The sequence below is a fragment of the Rhinatrema bivittatum genome, chromosome 13, assembly GCF_901001135.1.
Source record: "Rhinatrema bivittatum chromosome 13, aRhiBiv1.1, whole genome shotgun sequence".
Classification (NCBI taxonomy): domain Eukaryota; kingdom Metazoa; phylum Chordata; class Amphibia; order Gymnophiona; family Rhinatrematidae; genus Rhinatrema; species Rhinatrema bivittatum.
This window is the reverse complement of record NC_042627.1, coordinates 49,249,851-49,273,791: the sequence shown is the minus strand read 5'-3', so window position 1 is coordinate 49,273,791 and position 23,941 is coordinate 49,249,851. Positions and strand designations below refer to the sequence as shown.

The 23,941-nt window shown below is 44.2% G+C and overlaps 1 protein-coding gene across 2 annotated transcripts in view; it reads right to left on the bottom strand.

The window, feature by feature from the left end:
* Positions 1-23,941, bottom strand: part of PRTG (protogenin) — a 219,983-nt gene that overhangs the window by 8,689 nt on the left and 187,353 nt on the right. For both annotated transcript variants that reach the window (XM_029575503.1, XM_029575504.1), the window contains 4 exons: positions 21,681-21,867; positions 11,312-11,439; positions 10,356-10,526; positions 701-880 (listed from right to left, as the gene is read on the bottom strand). In XM_029575503.1, coding sequence (XP_029431363.1) covers positions 701-880; positions 10,356-10,526; positions 11,312-11,439; positions 21,681-21,867 — 666 coding nt within the window. The remainder of the gene's footprint in view (positions 1-700; positions 881-10,355; positions 10,527-11,311; positions 11,440-21,680; positions 21,868-23,941) is intronic.

Below are 23,941 nucleotides of genomic sequence, written 5' to 3'. Positions count from 1 at the left end.
TTGTAACTACTGTCTTTCCCTTGCCGATAAAGAAAAAAATGTAAATGAGTATAACAAACAATTGTTTAAATGCACTGCAACCATTCTCTGAAAACCAGACCCCCTTCCCCCGCCCCCCACAGCCCGAGCACAGAAACCTCTTTCCTGTAGTAAGTGTTTAGGGATACATTTTCAAAGGTTTGGACACCATGAGTGAAAATAGAGTTAACCTGCCCAGGTCAGCCCTACCTGGGTCAGTGGTTTTTAGCCTCCTAAGGCATGTTTGTACCTTCATTGGGCACTTACTTTTAGCCACATAGAAAACAGGTCTCTCAGGGGAGTTTCAGAGGCGTGATTCAAAGCTAAATTCAGTTTCCCACAACGTACCCGTGTAGGGGACACGCTGTTAACGCTATCATTTTTCACAGGTATAAGGATACATATATACTTTTATCCTCATTAACAACTCACTACCAGATGCTCTGTGTCTGAACAGCAGCTCATTTTGTACAGAATGAGATGCATATCCATAATTTTGCTGCGAGGGGCAATACGTAAAAATGTACCCTCCAGTTCATGGAAATAAAAATAAAAAATGTCTTAATTTAAAGCATGCCACATGTGGAGGACTTCCCTAAATACAACAGCCTCCATTTCTTTGTGCCGCTGCCAAGATGCATGCAAGCAGTGGCCATCACACAGCACGCCGCTCCATACCAACCTTCAGCAGCAGAGTCCAAACGTTTTGACTTCTGGCTGGTTTCCGAGCCTCCCTTCTGCAGGACCGCAAGCTCCACAGAGTTGGAGAAGGGTCCTTCTCCTACATCATTGGCTGCTGATATTTTAACAAGGTAGACATTCCCAGGCACCAGGTTTTCCAGCAAAGCCATGGTTATGGCTCCTGTGAACAGAAAGTCCTACTTATGAAAACACGCTGGGACAATTTTGCTTTCTTTCCAGGAAAAAGTTTTGCTTTGTATTGATAATGGGGGTAACATTCAAACCCTACACAAAAGTATAAAGTTTATGGGTACTTCTTACCATAGACTTTAAGTCAGTTTTCAAAGGAAAGAAGCTCCAACTGGAAAAGTGCACAAACAGACCTGCAACTGCTATTTGTGAGGCTACTCTTTCTAGGAAAGTATATGTAAGTATTATCCCCTGGACCAGAAATCCACCCCCGGCCCCACCCTCAGGAATACCTCTTCTATCTGTGCAGAAAGTTACAAGCGTAGTGCTACTATGCACATAATATATATAAGTATGATATTCAATTATGTGTTTTTTATGGAATTGTTTTAGGAGGGGGTATCATGATTGTTAAATTTAATTATCAAAATCTCAGGGGGACGTAAGGGGACACTTTGCTTAGGGTGCTTAACATCGTTGCTCTGTCTGCCAAAAGTTTTTCACAAGTAGTTGAGTGCCTTCTGCCAAGCACTCTACTGGTCTGGATAATAGGATGGGGCTTGGTTGGCTGTAGTCTGGCTCTGACCTTCCAGGTCAGTCTGACAAACCTTATCTGAGTTAAATGTATGAAAAGGGGGAGGGGGGAGGAAGGGGAAGCAAGCTAGGCAGAAGAAATGAGGGTTCAGCCATGATTAACTCCTGTTTGTTTATATTCATACAGGGGTTGATTATAAAACAAGAGCATGTGGGTCCATGTGCACGCGGTTCCCAGCACGCGCACATGGACGTGGCTATTTTATAACTTGCGCGCGACGCCGCAACCATGTCATAAAATATGGTTCCCGCACGTACATGTGCGCCAGATTTTAATATCCGCGCTCGCATGTGCAGGCAGGTTAGGACTCGTGTGGGGGGAGGGGGATTTTAAGAAACAACACGCAGTGACGCGAGTAGGCCTACCCCAGTTCCCTCCCAGTCTGCTGCAATTAAGGAGAGGACTGGGAGGGAACTTCCCTATCCCCCTAACTACCCTTCCTACCTTTTCCCCTCTCCTCTCCTCCCCAAACCCTAACCCGTACCTAGCTATCCCCAATTTTTTTGTTTTAATACTTGCTGCTCCGGCTGCCGGCGCGCGCTTCCCTGGGACAATGTCTAATGGCACTGTCCTGGCCGGCTCCCAGCCTGCCCCTTTTTGATCTGCCGGCACTTCTGTTTGTACCAGCAGATACGTGCTTGGCTGGGCTGTTTCTAAAATGCGCTCGGCATGCGTATGGCCCGGCTACGCTCGTATCTGTCGGATTTTATGCGCACCAGCATTTGAGAATTCGGGTGACAAGTTTTATCAGACTTCTGGGGCAAGAGGTCAAAATGTGATCTTTAAGCCCTGAAACACCTTTACATTTTGTCAATGCACTGTTGAAAGTGGGTTGAGCCTCTGGAGCTTAGACTAATCATAGAACTGGACTCATGGGCTCATGTTTTGTGCTATTTTACGGTGTACAAAATGGGGAAGGGCACAGTTTTCTAATGCTAGTTATTTTCAACCCTCTTGCTAGACATGGCAAAATGTAAACGAAAAGAACTGGCATTCAAAAGCCTGTTTATTCTAATATCCCTTTCAGATTTACTTTTGTTGCTCCTACAGAAGAGTCTCAAAGTAAAATGGCTTAAAGCAAAATGCATTCCCCCCTCTACCTTTGCAAAATTATATACTAGCAAACAAAACATTTCAGAAACAAAAAATATCAGGTGGTTCTGTATAAGATTCAAGAACTTCAAAAGACATCACAAGCTTGCCATGAAAACACTGTGGCCTCAATTCTGTAAAATTCAGAGGTATGTAAAAATCATATACAGGAATAAAAATCTCTGTAGGAGAGTCAAATATATCCCCCTTGAGCCAATTAAAATCTTTCTTTGGAGATAAACAATAAAGCGAAGGTCTCTAGATATTCAGTCATTTATTTTTATTTATTTATTTAAAACTTATATACCGGCATTAGTGGGTACATCATACCGGTTTACATCTGAACAATAGTTGGAAAGTACATAAAACAGGGGGGGGGGGATAAACGAGCAACAAAGAAAGGCAGAAAGATAGCAAACGAAACATGATTAAAGCGAAACAACAATATAACTATCAAGGATCAAAAATAAATACGAAGGTTCCAGATTCAATACAATATACCATACAAAATACAATATACCAGATTCAATACAATATGCCATGGTGCAAGTTGTGGTAAGGGGGCACTACAGGTGGATGGGGGTAGGAAGTTAGTCTGGGTAAGCTTGCTTAAAGAGCCACGTTTTTAATTTCTTTTTGAATTTGATGGGGCAAGGTTCGAGGCGGAGGTTTGAAGGCAAAGAGGTCCATCGAGAGGGACCTGCAATAGAGATAGCGTGATCCCTTGTGGAGGAGAGATGTGCTTCTTTGAGAGAAGGCACATGGAAAGTACCTTTATTGTTTGTTCTGATGGGACGCTTAGAGTGTGTGAGAGTGAAGGGAACATCAAGCCAGTTAGAGTTGTGGATGTATATAGATTTATGGATGATGGTGAGGGTTTTGTAGAGGATCCGAGAGAGGATGGGGAGCCGATGTAAATCCTTAAGGATAGGAGTGATATGGTCTGATTTATGGGCATTGGTGATGGTCCTGGCTACAGCATTCTGGAACATTTGGAGAGGTTTTATGGTGGAATAGGGTAACCCTGGGAGGAGGGAGTTACAATAGTCCCATTTAGAGGGAAGTGTGGCTTGGATGACGGTGCGGAAGTTGTGAGTGTGGAGTAAGGGTTTTAATTTTTTTAGTACGTTGAGCTTGAAGAAGCCCTCTTTGAGGATTGTACTAATATATTTCTTGAAATTCAATTGCTGGTCAAGGTAAACCCCTAGGTCTCTTACAGGTGGGTGTGCGGAAGGGAAGGTTTAGGAGTTTGATGTTGGGTGATGAAGAGCAGCTCTGTTTTATTGGCATTTAGGGCAAGGTGAAGATTACAGAGTAGGGAGTTAATGGATGAAAGGCAGGTTTCCCAGTACTTTAGAGTGTCAGAAATAGAGTCATGAACTGGATATAGACAGTATTTTAGTCCAAGGTCTGAGAGTTGCTGGCAGAGAGGTGTGAGATAGATATTAAATAGGGTAGATGAAAGGGAGGAGCCTTGAGGGACTCCTTGCAAGAGGGAGTAGGGGATGGATTCAGCATTACCCATTTTGACAGAGAAGTTTCAGTTGGATAGGTAAGAACTGAACCACAGAAGGGCTAATCCAGAGATGCCAATATCGGCCAGGCGGGAGAGGAGCTGGTTGTGGCTGATGGTGTCAAAAGCAGAGGAGATATCGAGGAGGGCAAGGAGATAGCAGTGTCCTTGGTCCATGCCTCTTATGAGATGGTCTGTGAGGATGAGAAGGAGGGTTTACGTGTTAAAGTGCTTACAGAAGCCAAATTGTGAAGGGTGGAGGATGTTGTTACTATCAAGCTATTCCATGAGTTGGGAATGGACTACTTTTTCCATAATCTTGGTGATAAATGGAAGATTGGAAATCGGACGGAAGTTAGAAGGATCATTGGGGTCTAAGGAGGGTTTTTTGAGTAGGGGTTTGACCACTGCCAGTTTGAGTGTGTCTGGGACTATACCGGAGGAGAGAGAAGAATTAATAATGTCGGCTAGGGGTTTGGCTACAGTATTAGAGATGGACAGCAGTGCTTTAGTGGGGATAGTGTCAGTAGGATGGGAGGCAGGTTTAATTTTTTTGAGAATGGATTCGATTTCCTTAGATGATGTGAGGTCGAGGGAGTCATGTGTGGCGGTGGAGTGGGCAGAACTAAGGGGGAATAGTAAGGGGTGTTGGGGAATCTAAGGAGTATATTCACTATTTTATTATGTAAATAGAGAGCCAGTTCTTCACACTTAGAGGATGCTTCAGAGTCAGGGATGGTGGGCGGAGCAGATTTGGTTAGGCCCGAAACATTGGAAAAGAGAGCTTTGGGGTTGTAAATGTATTCATGAATTTTGGAGGCATAATAGTCTCGTTTGGACTTGAGGGTGGTAAGTCGGTAGGAGTGGAGGGCCAATTTGTAACTAGAGGAGTGTTGGGTAGAAGGGTCCTTGCACCATAGTCTCTCTTTCTGTCTGAGTTTATTTTTCATTGTTTTTAACTCGGGGATGTACCAGGGGTTCAAGTTTTTTGGGGATGGGGACAATTCGCGTCTGATGATGGGACAAAGTTTGTTCGCAATGTTGAGGGTGAGGTTGCTCCATGAGGCTAGGGCAGACTCTGAGTTGGTGCAGTCAAGTTTGGGCAGTGCAGTAGATAGTGATGACACTAGGTCCTCACTGGTACAGGGTTTTCTGGTTACTATAGTAGTGTTTTGGGCAGAGTTTCTGGAGATTGGGGCATTAATTGAGAGGAGTGCTTCGATGAGAAAATGATCAGACCAAGGGACGGGAGTGCAGGATGGGGTGTTAGGGGAGTGGATGTGGGAATTGATAAAGATCAGGTCTAGAGAGTGGCCTGCTTTGTGGGTGGGGGATGAGATGATTTGCTTAAATCCAATAGCTTGGATGAAGGCTTCACAGGATGACATGAGAGGGAAGGAGTCTACATGGAGATTAAAGTCTCCAAGTATGATGGATGGGATGTCAGTATTGATGTTATCTGCAATGAATTCAATGCGAGGGAAGGGGTTGGATTCAATGAATGCAGGGGGGGACATAAACCAGGCAGATTTGTAATTCCAGTGATTTGAACAGTCCAATTTCAAGTTTGGGGGGGGGTGTCTATGTGAACAGGTTTGAGTTTTAATGACTTTTTGGCGGCTAAAAGAAGACCTCCACCTCTTTTATTGGGTCTCGGTATGGAGAGGATCTCGTATAGAGGTGTGGGGAGCTGATTAAGAAGGACAATATCTGAGTCTCTAAGCCAGGTTTCTGTTACGGTGCAGAGGTCAGGCTTGCAGTCAATTAGGAGGTCGTTAAGTATGGGAGTTTTTTTTGAGAGGGATTGAGCATTGAATAACATTAATGAAAGGGTTGTGAGACCTAGCAGTTGCGTTAAGGAGGAAATGAGGATGGGGATTAGGGACTTACGCTGGGGGGGGGGGGGGGATGTGCGGAGGTATGGGAGGGGGGATTGGAGGGTTGGGTGGTGGATGCGGGGGATGGAGTATGCCTCCATTGTAATATAGTTTCTGTACAGGAATGCAGGAAACAGAGTTGGATTGAGCAAGGCGTTGGAGACAAGTATATCAGACCAGTATATAAGACACGTATATAAGACCAAATGGGACACAGTGATCATAGGCAGAGTGCAAATTATTACAAGTAATGTAAATCACAGTAGCAATGTAAATCACAATGTAAATCACCGTAGCAGTATAGTAAAAGGTGGGATCACCAAGACAAGGCAATTTTTGTGAGGATTACTATTAAAACAGTACAAGGTGTCGTGAGTTTCAGTCTAGCGAGGTGATGTTCAGATGGGAAGAGAGGTATGGCTTCAAGGTGGGGTGCAGGGGGGAGGGCAGGATGGCTGGGTGGACGTGTCGATGGTGTCTGGGGGAAGGTTTGGCTGAACAGCCAAGCTGATAGAGGGAGTGGAAGGGGGAGCACAATAGGGCACAAAGCTGGCACAAAGGGGCGCACTAAGGGGCAGGCCCCTTAGTTGCGCTCCTTTGGCGTGCGACGCCAGGCGCGTGACGCCTGCGATTGGCGCTGTGTTTTTAAGACCTCCGGTCCCAGTGATGATGTCGTCGGGTGGGCGGGATCAGTGCCGCTTGCAGGCAAGGGAGGGTCCGGCGATGGCCGTGTGGCTCAGAGAGAGTGCTCCTCGGACCCCTGCGGGTCAGTGCCAACCGCACAAGGAGTCAGCAGTCGGTGCAGGGAGAAGGACCCAAAAAGGAGGTAGCAGCGAATGGCGCCGCGTTTTTAAGACCTCCAGCTCTGGTGATGTCGTCGTCGGGTGGGCGGGATCAGTGCCGCTTGCAGGCAAGGGAGGGTCCGGCGATGGCCACGTGGTTCAGAGAATGTGCTCCTCGGACCCCGGCGGGTCAGTGCTGACCGCACAAGGAGTCAGCGGTCAGTGTAGGGAGAAGGACCCAAAAAGGAGATAGCAGCGAATGGCGCCACGTTTAAGACCTCCGGCCCTGGTGATGTTGTTGTTGGGTGGGCAGGATCAGTGCCGCTTGCAGGCAAGGGAGGGTCCGGCGATGGCCGCTTGGTTCAGAGAACTGTAGGCCTAGGTTGCTGTGAGCATTTGAAGTAAACAAAAACCCAAAACACAAAGAACATCCCCCCCCCCCCCGTCCTTTATCTGTGACCAAAGGAGCTGCAATATTTAGCACCATTAAGGGCTAGAGGTCACGTTCCAATAGTGCAAACTCTTTCCCTCCAGCTCCTGTGAAAACGCCTGCACTGTTAGAATAGTTGCACTGTTCTTGAGTTACAGCAGTCAAGATGTGGGAAGGCTGTTAAGGAGGAGCACAAGAAACCCAGTTCATGCCGAACACCAACGGTCTTGTTCTACAATCACACTATCATGGTTACAAACAATACTAATTTAAAAAAAATTTGAGGGCTGACATTCAGCCACAGAGTGGAATATCCTGAGGCGCAGCAGCACCACCACAGAATGTACCCCGCTATCTTAAAGTTAGTTGGATAAGTGACTAGAATTAGGCGCATAATTTATGCAGCTAACTCCGCTCCTCCCGGAAACACTTCCTGCCCGCCTCCGGCCTGCTCCCAATTTACGCGGCTAAATTCTAGCTGCTTAACTCATTAGAACTTAGCCGTGTATGGCAGCGAAAATCGCCGTTTTGCCATTTAAACCGATAACTTTTCAGTTATTCATCTAAATGGCTTTTGAATATCTACTTCCTAAAGACTACTTTTCACCCCCCCGCCCCCCCCCCCCCCATTTTGGTTCACATGCCTCGGGAAAAGGCATCAGAATTTAATTTGGGATACAATGTTTTGAGGCAGAATTCATTAAAACGAGTCAAAAGCTGCCTCTGTTCAAAATCTGAGATTGCCCCTCTGAAGAGAGGGTCAGGAAACCCTTCCAGCATCTTTTCCGGCAGCTGTATCATGTGTGTCTTTGACATAACCTTTGGCAGAATGTAGATCTTGTCATAAAGCTGTCAAGCAGCCAGGGCTCTTCTCTGACCTCTGAGCTATAAAATACTGATCAAAATACAAGCGCAGAGATGGTAATAAACCTGACTTTAAATAAATGGAGATTTATGGATTTCCCTCTGTAATTTTTGGTTCTGAAATCTATGTAAGGGACCAGCTTCCGCTTGTTCTAAATCTTCCAAAGTGCCTACTTCGTTCTCGCAAACATCTGACTCAGCAGGCAGTGTTTTACCTTTACTTTGATTCTTCTACAATGAAATATCACCATGGGAAAGATGGTATTATGGTACTGAGTTTTACCAAAAGTTTACCAAGTAAAGGAAAAGTCTAGAATCTAGATTATTACAAATGTATTTCCTCCAGAAAGGTCGGTGTATGTGTGTGTGCGAGTGCAAGAGAAAGAATGAAAGTCAAGAGATCATGGGATATCTGCAGAGAATCTGTATTGGCAGGGAAGTGCTGTTAACATAGGAGAACAAGTATGGTTTGTGCTACTACACCAGGAATGGAGAACTGGCACACAACTGGACCCTGCAGTTAGAATATTAACTCAATGGTATATACCATGTAGGGGTTGCAGTATGACCACAGCTCTTAGTTTTCTGTGACAGTTCAGGGGAAGATTCTGCAGCAAGTTAGAAAATTCTGTTGCACATTTGAATAAAATTATGCCTGTTAAATAATGTACATTTATTTGCATAATAAACAAAGTCATTTTCTAAGCATATTTTGTGTCTATAATTTATCTTGCTCCTTTTGGAGTTTTTTGGATGGAAGATTTCAGGTATCAATGTGGGGGTGGAGAGGAAGGGAAAGTCTCAGGGGTAGGGAGAAGAAAGAAAGGGAGTATCAGGGATGGGAGAGGAGATGGGAAGAGGATCAGGGATGTAGATAGAGGGAAGAAGGAGGGAAGAGCAAAGCTGGTGGCTGGAAATGAGGAGGAGGGGAGGGAGGTTCTGGGGGAGAGGGAACCAGAAGGAGGGAGGTTCTGGGGGAGAGGGAACCAGAAGGAATGAGGAAGTGGTTCTGGGATTTTGGAGAGCATCCAGAGGGATGAGGTGTCCCTCCCCCATCTTATCCCAGGTGTCCTCTTTCTCAGTCCCCAGCCCACTTGCCTTTTCTGTATAATTCACACATTGCATTTTATAATATTCATTTTGTTTGGATTAGTTTCAAAAATACCACTGTATTTTTTAGATGATTAACCATATTTTCTGTTTGATATGCCACTGCATGATTTTTTTCAAAATGTATTGTTTTATCTAGAAACTTCAATGCCTAACGATGCTTCTGTAAGATCTTTAAAATTTAACCAGTTTTCCATATATTTGCCTTATGTGACCAAATGATTGAACTTATATGTCATTTTACATTGTATGTATTATATGTGAAGAAATATGCAGACAAAAGGTTGAATCAGCACAATTTTGAAAGTTAAACATATTATAAGACATTTTAAAACATCTATGTATAATGTGTTTAGCAATCTTATAAAAGCATTGCGAGGCAAATCCACACAAACCAATAAACCCAGATCTGAAGTTTCTAGATAACTTATCCTGCTAACTCAGTTCTTCCCAGTAAAACTCCCGTCCTGCTCACCATTTAGCTGGCTATGGCTGCTGACACCAGGCACATATTCAGCTGCCTCCATTTAGCCGAATATGTCAAACCTTTTCCATCTACAGTAAGTGGCGCTAAATATCTTTCAATAGTAAACACCACTGAAAAGGGTGAAAGATAAATCTAATATATGTCAAATCACTTAAACCATCAAAGCTCACCAACCACAAGTGCAAGAAACATTTTTGAATAATGTGGATACTCTCAACATGGACTCATTGGTTTATGCACGACTCTCATAGAAAACCTGTGACAAGTCCAAATTCATTCATAGTGTTCCACCACTGTTGTGCTGTAAGTCGAATTTTAGTGTGCAGTGTTTGTGAAGAATCTGCGATGAAGATACTACTTCAAAACATGGTCACCATTGGGATATCCGTTTTGGACTATCAACCTGCACAGCTTTCGTCAAGAAGTCATTTGGACTCCATTTTAAGATAAGTTTTAAGTGCATACAAAGCTTCTTTAAAAATCTATACTGACTTGCAGTGCTACAGCGGCGGATCACCATGGTTGAATTTGGACTCGTTACAGGTTTTCTATGACAAGACTTGTGCATAAACCAAGGGATCAATACTGATTGCATCCACATTATTCAAAGATTTGTCTTGCAATTGTGGTTGGTGAGTCTTTGATGGTTTGAGTGATCTGCTAAATATCTACCTCCATATAACCATTTTTTTTTCTTTCATTCCATTATTAGTTTACCTTCTCTGTGCAGCACTTGCCACTCGCCAGCAATCCACGCCTTCCTGGATGCATAGAGAATGGTATAGCGTGTAACCACTGTCTCGAGGTCTTCAGGTGGCTTCCAGGAGACCAAAGCTGTGTCATCTTCAATCAGGGTCACTTTGATTCCCACTGGAGGGCTTGCTGGGGCTGTGTGAGCACATGGAAACGCAATATTTGTTTTCTGATCTTGTTTTATGACTTATTCATTGTTTCTATTGTTTTTTATGTTATGTGATCCCACCCTGGGTCTTCAAGGAGGGATGGAATATAAATGTGAATGAATGAAAGAATAAAATATTCTACAGCTTATCAAATTCATATGCACTCAGGCTGCTGTGAGTGAGGCAGCTGTACATGGTCTAAGCAGTAGTACCAACTCAAAGAAAAAGATTTTGATGAGCGACTCCCAGCATACAGGATCAAATACAATCTCTCATGCAAGCTGATAAAATAAAGTTCATGACAGGGTGATCTCTGGAGTAAAGAGGGAGACATAAAGCTCTCTGGTGACATGTAAACTTTCCTACCGGTGTTTCTCTTAGACACAAACAGGACTATCTGAATAACAGGGATAGTAAATGTGAAATTTGAGGGATTCTCTTTAGCCAGTTACTAGGGATGTGCTATTGTTCAGGACGAATTTGACAATTTAAATGAAATTGCCTAAATTCGTCCTGGTTCGGGGATCCTGAACGAATTTTTCCCGAAATTTCGGGAAAAATTCGGTTTTGGGTTAGTGCGCACTACTGAATTACAAAGGCCCGAACCGCGGGAAATACAATATTTCCTGCGGCAGGCTGAAAACGAATTCGGGCTTTGCACATCCCTACCAGTTACTTCTGTGGTAGCACAATCTGATATTATTAGACTAAGACAGACAGCACTTTTCAGGGCCCTTCTGCCACTTTACCACAGCCTTGCAGTGCCCATACCTTCAGGAAATGTAGAATGGTAAACTACTGGACTCCAGGGACTGGACAGCTGATTCACATGCAGTCGCACTGCAAACTCATATCTGGTATTTGCTGCTAGCCCATGAACCACAATGTGAGGTTCTGACCTAAAAGAATAATAATAATTATTATTAACACCAAGTACTGGCTTTAAACCAAGCATATGACTCTGCAGCCATTTGTGTTTCAGATCTCTGTGCACTGTTGCTGCCTGGTAGGTTACATTCCTGTTGACCTGAAAAATCTGCTGTGAAAAAATTTAAAAAAATCTTGACCTGGTTTTGACTCTCCATAAGTCAACTGGTGCCTGATGCAGAAGGAAATACAGGGTGGTAGAGTGTAAGCACCCCTCTCACTTTTTAGGTGTAGCAAGTTCCACTTGTGCAGAAGTCACACTGCTCAACGAAGTGGACTCTGTCCTCGAAAGCTCATGCTTCAATAAACTGGTCAGTCTACAAAGTGCCACCCGACTCCTGTCATTTTTGCTACACCAGACTGAGACGGCTGTCTTTCTGAAGATTTATGCTCAGCTCACTGTCAGGTCTATCCAGTAACGAGCGGTAGGAAGAGCTGCGTTAGTGCCCGGCGCACCCGCGGTTGCCGCACGCACAGTGCAGCTCACCTACCGCTCAATCCTGTACGTAAATAGCTTGCAAATGCAAGCTGCGTCTAAGAAGCGACCGTGAAGCGTTAGGCCCGCGCAACCCATTTTTTTACAATTTGTCTTTTATTAAAGTTTAAACAAGTACCAACAACAGTATAACCGCATTCCATTGTACAAATAAAACAAACATGTTGAGGTAGTCGTAGAATACCCGTCCAAACATAACATAACGCAAGCCATTATCCCCCCCCCCCCCCCCCCCAGTACAGGAGCAGTATAACTCAGCATAATCTTCAAAGAGATACAAAATTCTAGTTCTTGCAAGAAATACTGGTACATGAGATAAGCAGAAATAAAGGTACAACTAATACACATGTGATAATAAGACACTGAACCGATTCTGAGGAATGCCAAGATAAGATGAGTAGTATCAATGACTGGACAGGTAATCTAGAAAAGGTTTCCAGGACTTATGAAAGGAAGCTTCTAAACGATGCTTCGTTGCAGTTAAGGAAGCTAGGGTGTGATAAAAGCGCAGTTTGGCTATTATATCCGGTAAGGAAGGTACCTGCGCCTTCTTCCAATTACTAGCCACCAGCGAGCGAGCTGCAATAAAAACATGTACACATAACCTGTGATGGATGGATTCTATAACGTCAGGAAATACATGCAGCAAGGCCATCTCCACAGATACGGGGAGCGTCAGAGAGAGAATCTGACCAAGCCAGTCAAAGATAGATTGCCAAAGGGGTGAAATCCTGGGGCACTCCCACCAGATATGTAAGTAGGATCCCCGCCCTCCACACGCTCTCCAACATAAATCTGAGATAGTCGGGTAGCATCTATGCATTTTGACTGGGGTGATATACCACCGGTAAACCATCTTGAAACAATTCTCTTGTAATTTAGCTGAAATCGAACTGGAGCGCGCCCTTAAAAATATCTGACCCCATATGTCGTCCCCCAAGGGTTTCCCCAGGTCTATTTCCCATTGAGCCATAAATCCACCTCGTTGAGGAGAGGAGGGCATGAGTAACTGATAAATTTTGGAGATTATGCCTTTAATGGCATCGCAATGTAGAATATAAGACTCCAATAAGGAGCGCCCCGGCCTCAAGCAGGAGGTTCTCTGAAGTAATCGTATGAAGTGTGACACTTGAGCATAGGCATAAACATCTCTATGATCAAGATGGTATGTGGCAAATAGCCTTTCTAGAGGAATGAGGGAATCTTGATGAAACAGTTGACCAATTGTATTTAAACCCCGCGTCCTCCACGCCACCAACCCGGGTGACTGGAAGCCCGCGGGAAACCGAATATTATTCTGTAGGGAGGATTGATAATAATAGGAGAATTGACCCACTAGACCCCGCCTACATTGGGTCCAGAGACGCATCGATACTCTCAAGGTAGGAGGCATCTTTCGGAGTGGCCGCCATGTATTACGAGGTTGCCACATCATAGCCCCGAGTTCCATGAGGCCCACAATAGCCTGCTCAATTTGAACCCATTGCTTTGGTGCCGCCCGCCTATACATGTCTATGCATGCTCGTAACTGGGAAGTTCTATAGTACCAAGTGAAATTAGGGACTGCCATACCGCCCTGAACCTTGGGCAGATACAACACTTGCCTTGCCACCCTGGGTGGTCTCCTTCTCCAGATGAAATCAAAAATTTTCTTCTGCCAGGATCTAAGGATGGCCGCGGATATATAAATGGGTAGAGAAGAAAACAAATACAGGAATTTAGGCAGAATAGACATTTTAATGATAGCAATTCTGCCAAGCCAGGAGAAGGCGTCCTTATTCCACCTGCTCAAGTCTGTAACTGTCCTAGCGATAAGTGGTTTATAGTTAAGGTCAAACAAATCAGGTAGGTTCGAAGATATACGCACACCCAAATATTTAATTGACGACTTTGCCCATTTAAAGGGGAGTTGTTGGCTAATGGCCTGTCGTGCCTGGTCCGTTAAAGTCAGATTAAGTATCTCTGATTTTTCTAAATTCACTTTAAGGCCAGAAACCTGCCCATAGGCAAGAAGCTCCCGCATAACACCCCGAAGGGATTGCTGAGGGTCCGTCAGTATGAGAAGGATATCGTCCGCGAAGAGCGAGAGTTTATATTGGGCGTCCCCTAAAGTAACGCCTACGATATCCAATGCCTGTCGTATTTTAGTGGTCATGGGCTCCAGATACAAAGCAAAAAGTAGGGGAGACAGTGGGCACCCCTGCCTCGTTCCTCTCCCAATTTGGAATGCCGAGCCGTACCCATTATTCACCTTGACCCGTGCTTGCGGGTGATCGTATAACTTCTGTATCCACTTTATAAAAAAAGGACCAAAGGCCATCTTATGAAGGGTGTGGAAAAGGAAGGGCCAGTGAACCAAGTCAAATGCTTTCTCAGCATCGATTGAAAGCAGTACCGCCGGCTCCTTCTCCTCCTGCACCCACCAGACCAGATCCAACACCTTGCGAATGTTATCAGCCGCCATACGGTGTGGAACAAAGCCCACTTGGTCCGAATGAATCAACCCGGGGAGAATTTTGTTAAGGCGCAGGGCAAGAAGCCTCGCCAGTATCTTAAGGTCAACATTAATTAAGGATATTGGCCGAAAGGAGCTGCATAATGTTGGATCTCGATCCGGTTTAGCTAGTACAGTTATACCGGCTACATTGGCCTGTGTACTGATGGATCCTGCTTCGCGGAGGCTGTTAAAATACTGCGCAAGTGGCTCTGAAACCGTGTCGGCAAATGTTTTGTAATAGGCACCTGACAGGCCGTCAAGGCCCGGAGCTTTACCCAATTTCAAAGATTTAATTACAGTAATTACCTCCCCTGCTGTAATTGGGGAATCAAGGGAGAGACATTGCTCTGAAGTAAGCATAGGCAAAGTAACAGAGTGCAAATATTCCTCAATCTGGGGTTCTTGGACAGAGTCCTCCGTACTATAAAGTTTCTCATAAAAGCGGGAGAATTCCTCTCGAATACCCAAGGAGTCAGTAATCATACTTCCATTAGACCCTTTAATTTTAGAGATATTATTTTGAGATATACGAGCTTTCAACTGCCTAGCCAATAGGCGCCCCGCCTTGTCTCCCCCCTCAAAATAAGTTTGCTTTGTAAGATCTAGAAAATGGGCTATTTGAGCATTGTCTAATTGACGTAACTCTGACTTAAGTGCTAGAAGCTTAGAATAGCAGCGATGGGATCCCGTGCGCATATGAACCTTCGCTGTATGAGTGATTTGAGATACCAGGTTGGATCTAGCTTGAATTTGCTTGTGCTTACACGCCGTACCTCTGGCTATGAATAACCCCCGTACTACTGCTTTAGAGCAGTCCCACAACACACTGGGGGATATTCCAGGGTCTGCATTCAATGTGAAGTATTCCTGTATTTGTGCCTCTAGCGTTTTTACAAACGAGTCATCCTGTAAGAGGGACTCATTGAGCTTCCAAAAGCGGTCGCCCTCCCCGCGAACTCCCAAATCCACTTCCATAGACACCGGAGCATGGTCTGACCATGTAATGGCCCCGATGTCTACTTTACGTACCCGGTTACATAATAATTTATCCACCAACAGGTAGTCTATCCGGGAGTAGCTATTGTGGGGAGCAGAGTAAAATGAGTATGTCCGTGAATGTGGGTACCTATGCCTCCAAATATCAACCAGCTGCCAGCCCTCCATTAGACTTTTCAAAGAGCGTTGGGTCGGCGAGTTAGCACTGACACGGCCCTGGGAGGTATCTAGAGCTGGGCGGAGGGAGGTGTTAAAATCACCCCCAACAATAAGTGTTCCCTCAGCATGTGTAGATAGGAGGCTATATATTTTTTGGAAAAAAACTTCTTGATCCCGATTTGGAGCATATAGGGATACCACGGTGTATATTTGAGAACCAACCCTCAGGCTAACTAACACGTACCTCCCATCTGGGTCAATGACCTGTGTAAGGAGATCACATACCAATTGGGCAGAGATAAGAATGCCGGTCCCCGCATATTTGTTGGTGCCTCCACTAGAAGCCAAAATGGTATGCGAGTAATCTTTAGACTTTAAAAGGTGATTATATTTGCTACGTAAGTGCGTTTCCTGCAACAGAGTTATATCAGCTCTATGCAGCTTCAGTTCCTTTTTAAGAAGGTATCGCTTCCTATACGTATTAAGTCCTTTTACATTTAACGATATTACATTAACCATTGTGAAATAACCAATGAGAAAGACTCAGAGTGAGTCTCGCCATGTCCGATACCACCCACCTGCTACTGCTGTCACCCAGAAATCGTCGTGCAGCACATTGTCTAGATAAACATGTATTAATCAGGTACTTATACATGAAAAAGATCTCAAGTAGGTTCCAACCATCCCCCTCCCCACCAGGGTCAGATTCGCCGCCCATACGCGAATCATTAATCGCGGGGTACATTATAAGCGGCACTCCTCGCCGCCTTCCCAATTCCCATCCCAGCTAAGAAAAATCAATAAAACTTTAACTTGAAAGGCAACATGTTAACAATATTTCTAAGATGCCCGTACACCTCATTAACTATAAGGTTTGCACTACTAAGTATGTCCATACTGCAGAGCGTGAGCCCTCACGCTAACTGAAACAGAGTAGAGAAGTATGGCCATCCAAAGCCTCTGCTGTAGTAACATTCAGCTCTCGGCCGCTCTTTGATCGCGGAGTTGTGAGCGCTGACGACGGAGGCGTCCTCTCCCCGACCCAGGCCGGCGCCATCTTGGAGTATTATCCTTCGGCATGGCTGGGTTAGTCTTCGCTGTTGTGGTGAATGTGGCTTCCAAGCCCGCCTGCAAGAAACAGTCCACTGCTTCCATGGGCGATTTGACTTTATATGAAATCCCTTTATGCTGAAATACTAGCGCAAAGGGAAATGCCCATCTATATCGGATGTCAGCTTGTCGCAACGCAGCCGTCACTTCACGTAGCAGGTATCGTTTTTGTAAAGTGATAGGGGCCAAATCATTATATACCGAAATATGTAAGTCTTGCCAGCGCCATTCCGGGTGCGCACGAGCAGCTTGTATGATCTGTTCCTTCAGCCTAAAATGATGAAATTTTACGATAATGTCCCGAGGCTGATTGTCTCTTCTGGGGCCAAGGGCACGATGTGCTCTTTCCAGGTCTATTTTAGGCTCCACCGCAGTGGGCGCTAGATCCGTGGTGTTTAAGCTCAGCAGATGAGTGCATAGCAGAACGACGGTGTTCTCACAATCCTGGTATTGCTCCGTCTCCGGGACCCCCCTAAAGCGAAGATTCGCCCGTCTCGCCCGGTTTTCAATATCTTCTACCTTTTCTGCGAGCGCTTCCACTTCCAGAGAGGTTTGTTTAGCCTGTTCAGTCACAGAGTCAAAGAGTTGACTGTGTGTATCCGCACGGGAGTCCAGCTCATCTACCCGCTGACCCAGAGCACACAAGTCCGCTTTCACTTCAGTGATGGAAGCTAACAATTCTGTTTTATGGGCCTTAAGATCTGCCCGTAGTTCCATGAACCAATTTCTGATCTCGGCCCTGGTAGGTAGATCTGCGTACGAGCCCTCAGTGTTTTGTTCAGAGACATCCGCAGGCAGTTCGCACGCGCTGGCTACGACGTCAGCATCCTCCGGGGATCGAAGGGCCTGCTCTGCTCCCGCGCTGGCAAACTCCTCAGCGACTTTGCTAAACGAAAATTGTTTGAGGTCCGTCGTCCGCTTACGGGAGGCCATCCTGGAGGTGTTATCCGTCGGGGGCAGCAAGCGTGCAGCGATTTCGCCGGGCAGAAAGTGCAGATTTTGCCTTTATAAAAGCTGGGATTTGCAGGGCTCTCGGGTTAGGCGGCCATTTTGTAGCGCGGCTCAACAGCGCCCCCGCGCAACCCATTTTACTGTATAGAGCGCCTATACAGTATCCTGGGTGCGCGGGCCTAACGCTTCACGGCCACGCTGGTATCTGTCATTTCAAATGTCATTTGAATTGACAGATACCAGGAAGTCGGGATTGCCAGTCTCCTCTCCCCTCCTCCCGAAGCAGGGCGCGAAAAGCAGCCTTGCTCCGGGAGGAGGGAAGAAGGGACTGGCAGTACGAAGCGACTTACTTTTTGCAGCCCCCCTCCGGACATCGGACGACCTCTCCTGCCTCCAGCTGCTCGCGAAGATGGACGCCTGCACGGCCGCTGAAGACGTGGCGTCACGACGTTTGGCGTCACGGCATGTGACGCCACGTCTTCAGCGGCCGTGCAGGCGTCCATCTTCGCGAGCAGCTGGAGGCAGGAGAGGTCGCTTTACACTGCCAGTCCCTTCTTCCCTCCTCCCGAAGCAGGGCGTGTCGTAAAATTAATTTAAACTTAGGCATTTACTTAAATGCAAGTTTTAGAAGTCAAAACATTCCATGCATCAAATTTGAGACAGTATTCTCTTGTTTTTGGAAATCAAATTATTACTCTAGTATTATTCCAACACCTACTCCGATTAGCAGCAAGAACAGCACTAATAAGAAAATACCCTAAATTTCAAAGCAAGGAGCAAGTAAGTTACTTATACCAATCTCCAAATGAAGTCAGCTGAAATGGGCCTTATAGTACCAGTGCTTCCTAGTGCTGGAAAAGCTTAAAGTGACAGCTCTCATTAAAAAGGGAGGAACACTTTCAAACACTGGCATGAGGCGGCATTTATTTTTTTTTTATAACATGCGCGTGTCACATACACACAAATTATAAAATATGCCTATGTTTACCCCATAACGGTGAACCTAGAAGATGTGGTAGGCCTGATTGATAAACTGAAGAGTAGTAAATCACTGGACCAGATGGTATACACCCCAGGGTTCTGAAGGAATTAAAAAATGAAATTTCAGACCTATTAGTAAAAATTTGTAACCTATCATTAAAATCATCCATTGTACCTGAAGATTGGAGGATAGCTAATGTAACCCCAATATTTAAAAAGGGCTCCAGGGCCGATCTGGAAAACTACAGACTGGTTAGCCTGACTTCAGTGCCAGGAAAAATAGTGGAAAGTGTTCTAAGCATCAAAATCACAGAACATATGAAAGACATGGTTTAATGGAACAAAGTCAGCATGGCTTTACCAAAGGCAAGTCTTGCCTCACAAATCTGCTTCACTTTTTTGAAGGAGTTAATAAAAATGTGGATAAAGGTGAACCGGTAGATGTAGTGTACTTGGATTTTCAGAAGGCATTTGACAAAGGTCCTCATGATAGGCTTCTAGGAAAAATAAAAAGTCATGGGATAGGTGGCGATGTCCTTTCGTGGATTACAAACTGGCTAAAAGACAGGAAACAGAGAGTAGGATTAAATGGACAGTTTTCTCAGTGGAAGGGAGTGGGCAGTGGAGTGCCTCAGGGATCTGTATTGGGACCCTTACTTTTCAATATATTTATAAATGATCTGGAAAGAAATATGATAAGTGAGGTAATCAAATTTGCAGATGATACAAAATTGTTCAGAGTAGTTCAATCACAAGCAGATTGTGATAAATTGCAGGAAGACCTTGCGAGACTGGAAAATTGGGCATCGAAATGGCAGATGAAATTTAATGTGGATAAGTGCAAAGTGATGCATATAGGGAAAAATAACCCATGCTATAGTTAAACAATGTTAGGTTCCATATTAGGTGCTACCACCCAAGAAAGAGATCTAGGGGTCAGAGTGGATAACACATTGAAATCATCGGTTCAGTGTGCTGTGGCAGTCAAAAAAGCAAACAGAATGTTGGGAATTATTAGGAATGGAATGGTGAATAAAACGGAAAATGTCATAATATGCCTCTGTATCGCTCCTTGTTGAGACCCCCACCTTGAATACTGTGTACAATTCTGGTCGCCGCATCTCAAAAAAGATATAATTGCGTTGGAGAAGGTACAGAAAAGGGCGACCAAAATGATAAGGGGAATGGAACAGCTCCCCTATGAGGAAAGACTAAAGAGGTTAGGACTTTTCAGCTTGGAGAAGAGACGGTTGAGGGGGGGATATGATAGAGGTGTTTAAAATCATGAGAGGTCTAGAACGGGTAGATGTGAATCGGTTATTTAGTCTTTCAGATAATAGAAAGACTAGGGGGCACTCCATGAAGTTAGCATGTGGCACATTTAAAACTAATCAGAGAAAGTTCTTTTTCACTCAACGCACAATTAAACTATGGAATTTGTTGCCAGAGGACATGGTTAGTTCAGTTAGTATAGCTGTGTTTAAAAAAGGATTGGATAAGTTCTTGGAGGAGAAGTCCATTACCTGCTATTAATTAAGTTGACTTAGAAAATAGCCACTGCTATTACTAGCAACAGTAACATGAAATAGACTTAGTTTTTGGGTACTTGCCAGGTTCTTATGGCCTGGATTGGCCACTGTTGGAAACAGGATGCTGGGCTTGATGGACCCTTGGTCTGACCCAGTATGGCATGTTCTTATATACAGGACAAAGCACCAAAATTGCATTGAACTTGAATACTTTAACCGCCTATTTTTAAATATATATGCCTATATTTTATATGTTAAAGTAAACTAGGACTTACGTGACTCAGGATGTGCACGCATAAGTCGGTCAATGTTAAAATGTGCATGCATCAATTAACCAGTTTATGAATTAGTCCACTAATTCACCCAGTCCTTCTCCAGGTCCTCCAGACATTCCTGGATCTGTAGCCTGAACTCCCCGAGTTCACCCAGACCTCCCCCCCAGTTCGCACTACCCAATGAACTCATTTAATATCACTTTAGCCAGATATTGGCAGATGTAAACCCACACATATATTTTCCAGGTACTTACATAAATGTCTTTTAAAATGGCAGTTTTAACGTGTATGTGATAGCCCCGCCCAGGAACTCCCCTAGACTGCCCCCCCTTTTTTTTTTTTTACACGTGTATATGTGTGTGCAACAGTGAAAATGTGTGTGTATTTTAGATGTTTATAAAATATGGAATGTGCAAGTAGAGAACACTTAGGCACGTATAATGCTAATTTTTACATGCATAATGTTTTGAAAATTCACCTTTAACAGTGAACAGATGGCACAGTTTCTTAAACTCTCTTGAGCTTTTCAAATATGATCTAGCTGGAGGCCAGGAGCATGAGGGTAGGAAAAGGTGAGCAGCAAAGGGATACCTAGGCTCGCTGGCTATTTTCTAGGTTCCATCTTTATTTACAAGTAGGTAATGTTTCATTTCTAAAATGTGGCCCCAGCATTTATTCATTGTTACTCATCTTACTGGAGGCAAATCAGAATTTTGCTGAGTAGGTGACAGAGCTGCTCTCAGCTGTCTGATTTCACCAAGTCTGTATTTTCTAATTCACTGAAATACATTAAAATAAACTATAACCATTCAACTATAATCCAACCCAACTATACTCCTTATCTTTACCAATTTTATTGAATATGAGGAAGAGAGAATTAGAATACCAACCAGAAGCAGAGCCACTTTTGAATCTGGAGAGTTGTGAACACGTTAGTTATAGTAAGTTAAGAATGCAACAGAACAATGGGAAAGCAAATGCAAGCTCCATTTGATTAATCTATATAGGATTTTTAAGTAAAATCACTTGTTTAAAGTTCAAGTCCACAAAAAGAAAACAAATGTTATTCCAGCTTAGATATTATTTTATAATCTATAATAGCAGTGGTCTTTAGAGGAGCTAATTCTTAATCCACTAATGACTCATTCAAGGCCAAACGCCTAAGTAGACTTTTCTAGCTGGGAGAAATAAATGATTCCTGCTACAGAAATGTACATACGTGTGAAGGTAGAGAACCAAAGAAGCATTCTTGAGTCCCACAGGGTTACAGCGAACCGTATAGTTTATGACTTGTGCAGAGGTGAACGCTGGTTTTCCCCAGTGCAGGTAGACTGATGATGAGCTGTTGGCCTTTGCATACAGGTGGTGGGGAGGTGGTGGAGGTGGTACCATGCCATCATGGACAGCTGTTTGGAAGACAAGGATGAAATTATAATAACAATTTCAGCAATTCTTGAAGGATATGATCCACAAGACCTGTTTCTAAATCACTTCTTTTCCGTTAAAAGCAAGAATGAATTCTAACAGGAAGAGAGTAACTACATTACAGTTATTCTAGATGCAGGAGCCTAGGGTGACTGCTGAAGTTGGTGGTGCATGATACAATTTGCTGTTATCAGATGCCCCAGAACTCAGTCCACCCTCCTACATTTCCTTGTGAGCACTACTTTCTTTGATGCAAAAAGCCTAGCAATTTTATGCTCACAGCAACCCAATCCTTAGAGGGAAAATTGGCTAAAGCTATCCCTTAAAATAAATGCCTAATCTACTAACATCAATTACAATAAAATGTGAATGAAAAAAATATTTTCTGCAAGAACATTCAAAACCGTTTTTCTGCATGCAAATGAAATTAATAAAGAGCAAACTTCTGTTTAAAATAGAAATTAGAAAGAGAGGACCATAATGCCGTAAAAGCCAGTGATGATATCATCATTTTCACAGCAAGAATACACAAGAACTGGACCTTTAAAATACAGACAAACCCTCACCAAATACATAATAGAAATGTGCCACCAAAAACTATACTGGAAGCCAGAAGCCCAATTGTACTATTATTCCTCGCAAAACATCAAGCAATAAAATCAAGACATATAAAACATCATTTATAATATTAAAACCATGATAATAAAAATAATAAATGTCAACACAGTCGACAGACATCGAATAATTTTAAAAAACTTGCATAAATTTGTTCTAATATTTCTGAAACCAATAAAATATTTCAAAATATCTAATGAATAAAGCATTCAATAAATAACAAATCCATAATGTATCGGGCTTGAAGTGTGTCCATCAGTGATCGCGGATGTTCCGCAGCCCGCCGATAGATGGCGCTATAATATTTATTTATTTATATTTAAAATCTTTTCTATACCGTCGTTAAGTTAATTCACCATCACAACAGTTTACAAAAAGTCACAAATAATATTAAAAGTTGATTGGTATAGATTACATATTATAGATGTGGCATTAGTGAACGGTAACATGTTTTTTATAATATAAAAAGCTGTGTGTTGATTTTGCTTATATGTTGGTTGAAAAAACTTCTTTACGGTTCCTATATAAATTTAACACTCTAATATGTATTAGGAGATAGGAAAGAAAAATTTTAAAAACTGATTGCTTGGTGCTTACTTATGCGCTTATTTGTTTTCTTCGTTCTCCTTATAAAAAGCCTGTTTAAAAAGCCAGGTTTTTAGACTCACTTTGAAAAGTTTAAAGCTTCTCTGCAGTCTAATTTCGAGTGGCATTGAGTTTCTCAGCCTGCCGATAGATGGAACAGGCGGCTCAAACACGGCACAGGTAAGAAGGACAGTGGCCATCGCGGGAGAGGCAGAATATAGCAGAGGAGACCCTGGCGTGCAGCGAATGGAGCGCAACCCGCGGCACACGCTCCGTTCGTGGCGAGGAGGAAGGCCCAGCGCGCCGTTCGCGGTGAAAAGGGAAGGTCTCCGTGTGTCGTGATCGGCGCCCTTGGGCCTTCATCTTCGCCCCCTGGGCCTTCATCTTCGTCGCGTCCCGCGGCACATCTCCGTGTGCCGCGGGACGCGCTCCGTTCACAGCATGCTAGGGTCTCCACTGCTATTTTCTGATCTACGCTGCTATTTTCTGGTCACGCCGAAAATGGAAGGCCCCCGTGTGCTGCGAACGGCGCACCAGGCCTTTATCTTCGCCGCAAACGGCGTGCCAGACCTTCATCTTCGCCGTGAACACTGCGGGTCCCGCGGCTTGCTGGTGAGAGATAATGTTTGTCGGGGAGGGGAGGATGAGAGAGAGCAGGAGGGTGTGAAAGAGCATGGGGGGATGCCGGTGAGAGACAATGTGTGTGTTAGAGATGGGGGGTGACAGAGCATGGTTGGTGAGAGCGGGTAGGGAGGGTGTGAGAGACAGCATGGGGGGGATGCCGGTGAAAGAGAATGTGTGTGTGTGAGGGGGGTGACACAGAGCATGGTTGGTGGAGGTGGGTGGGGAGGGTGT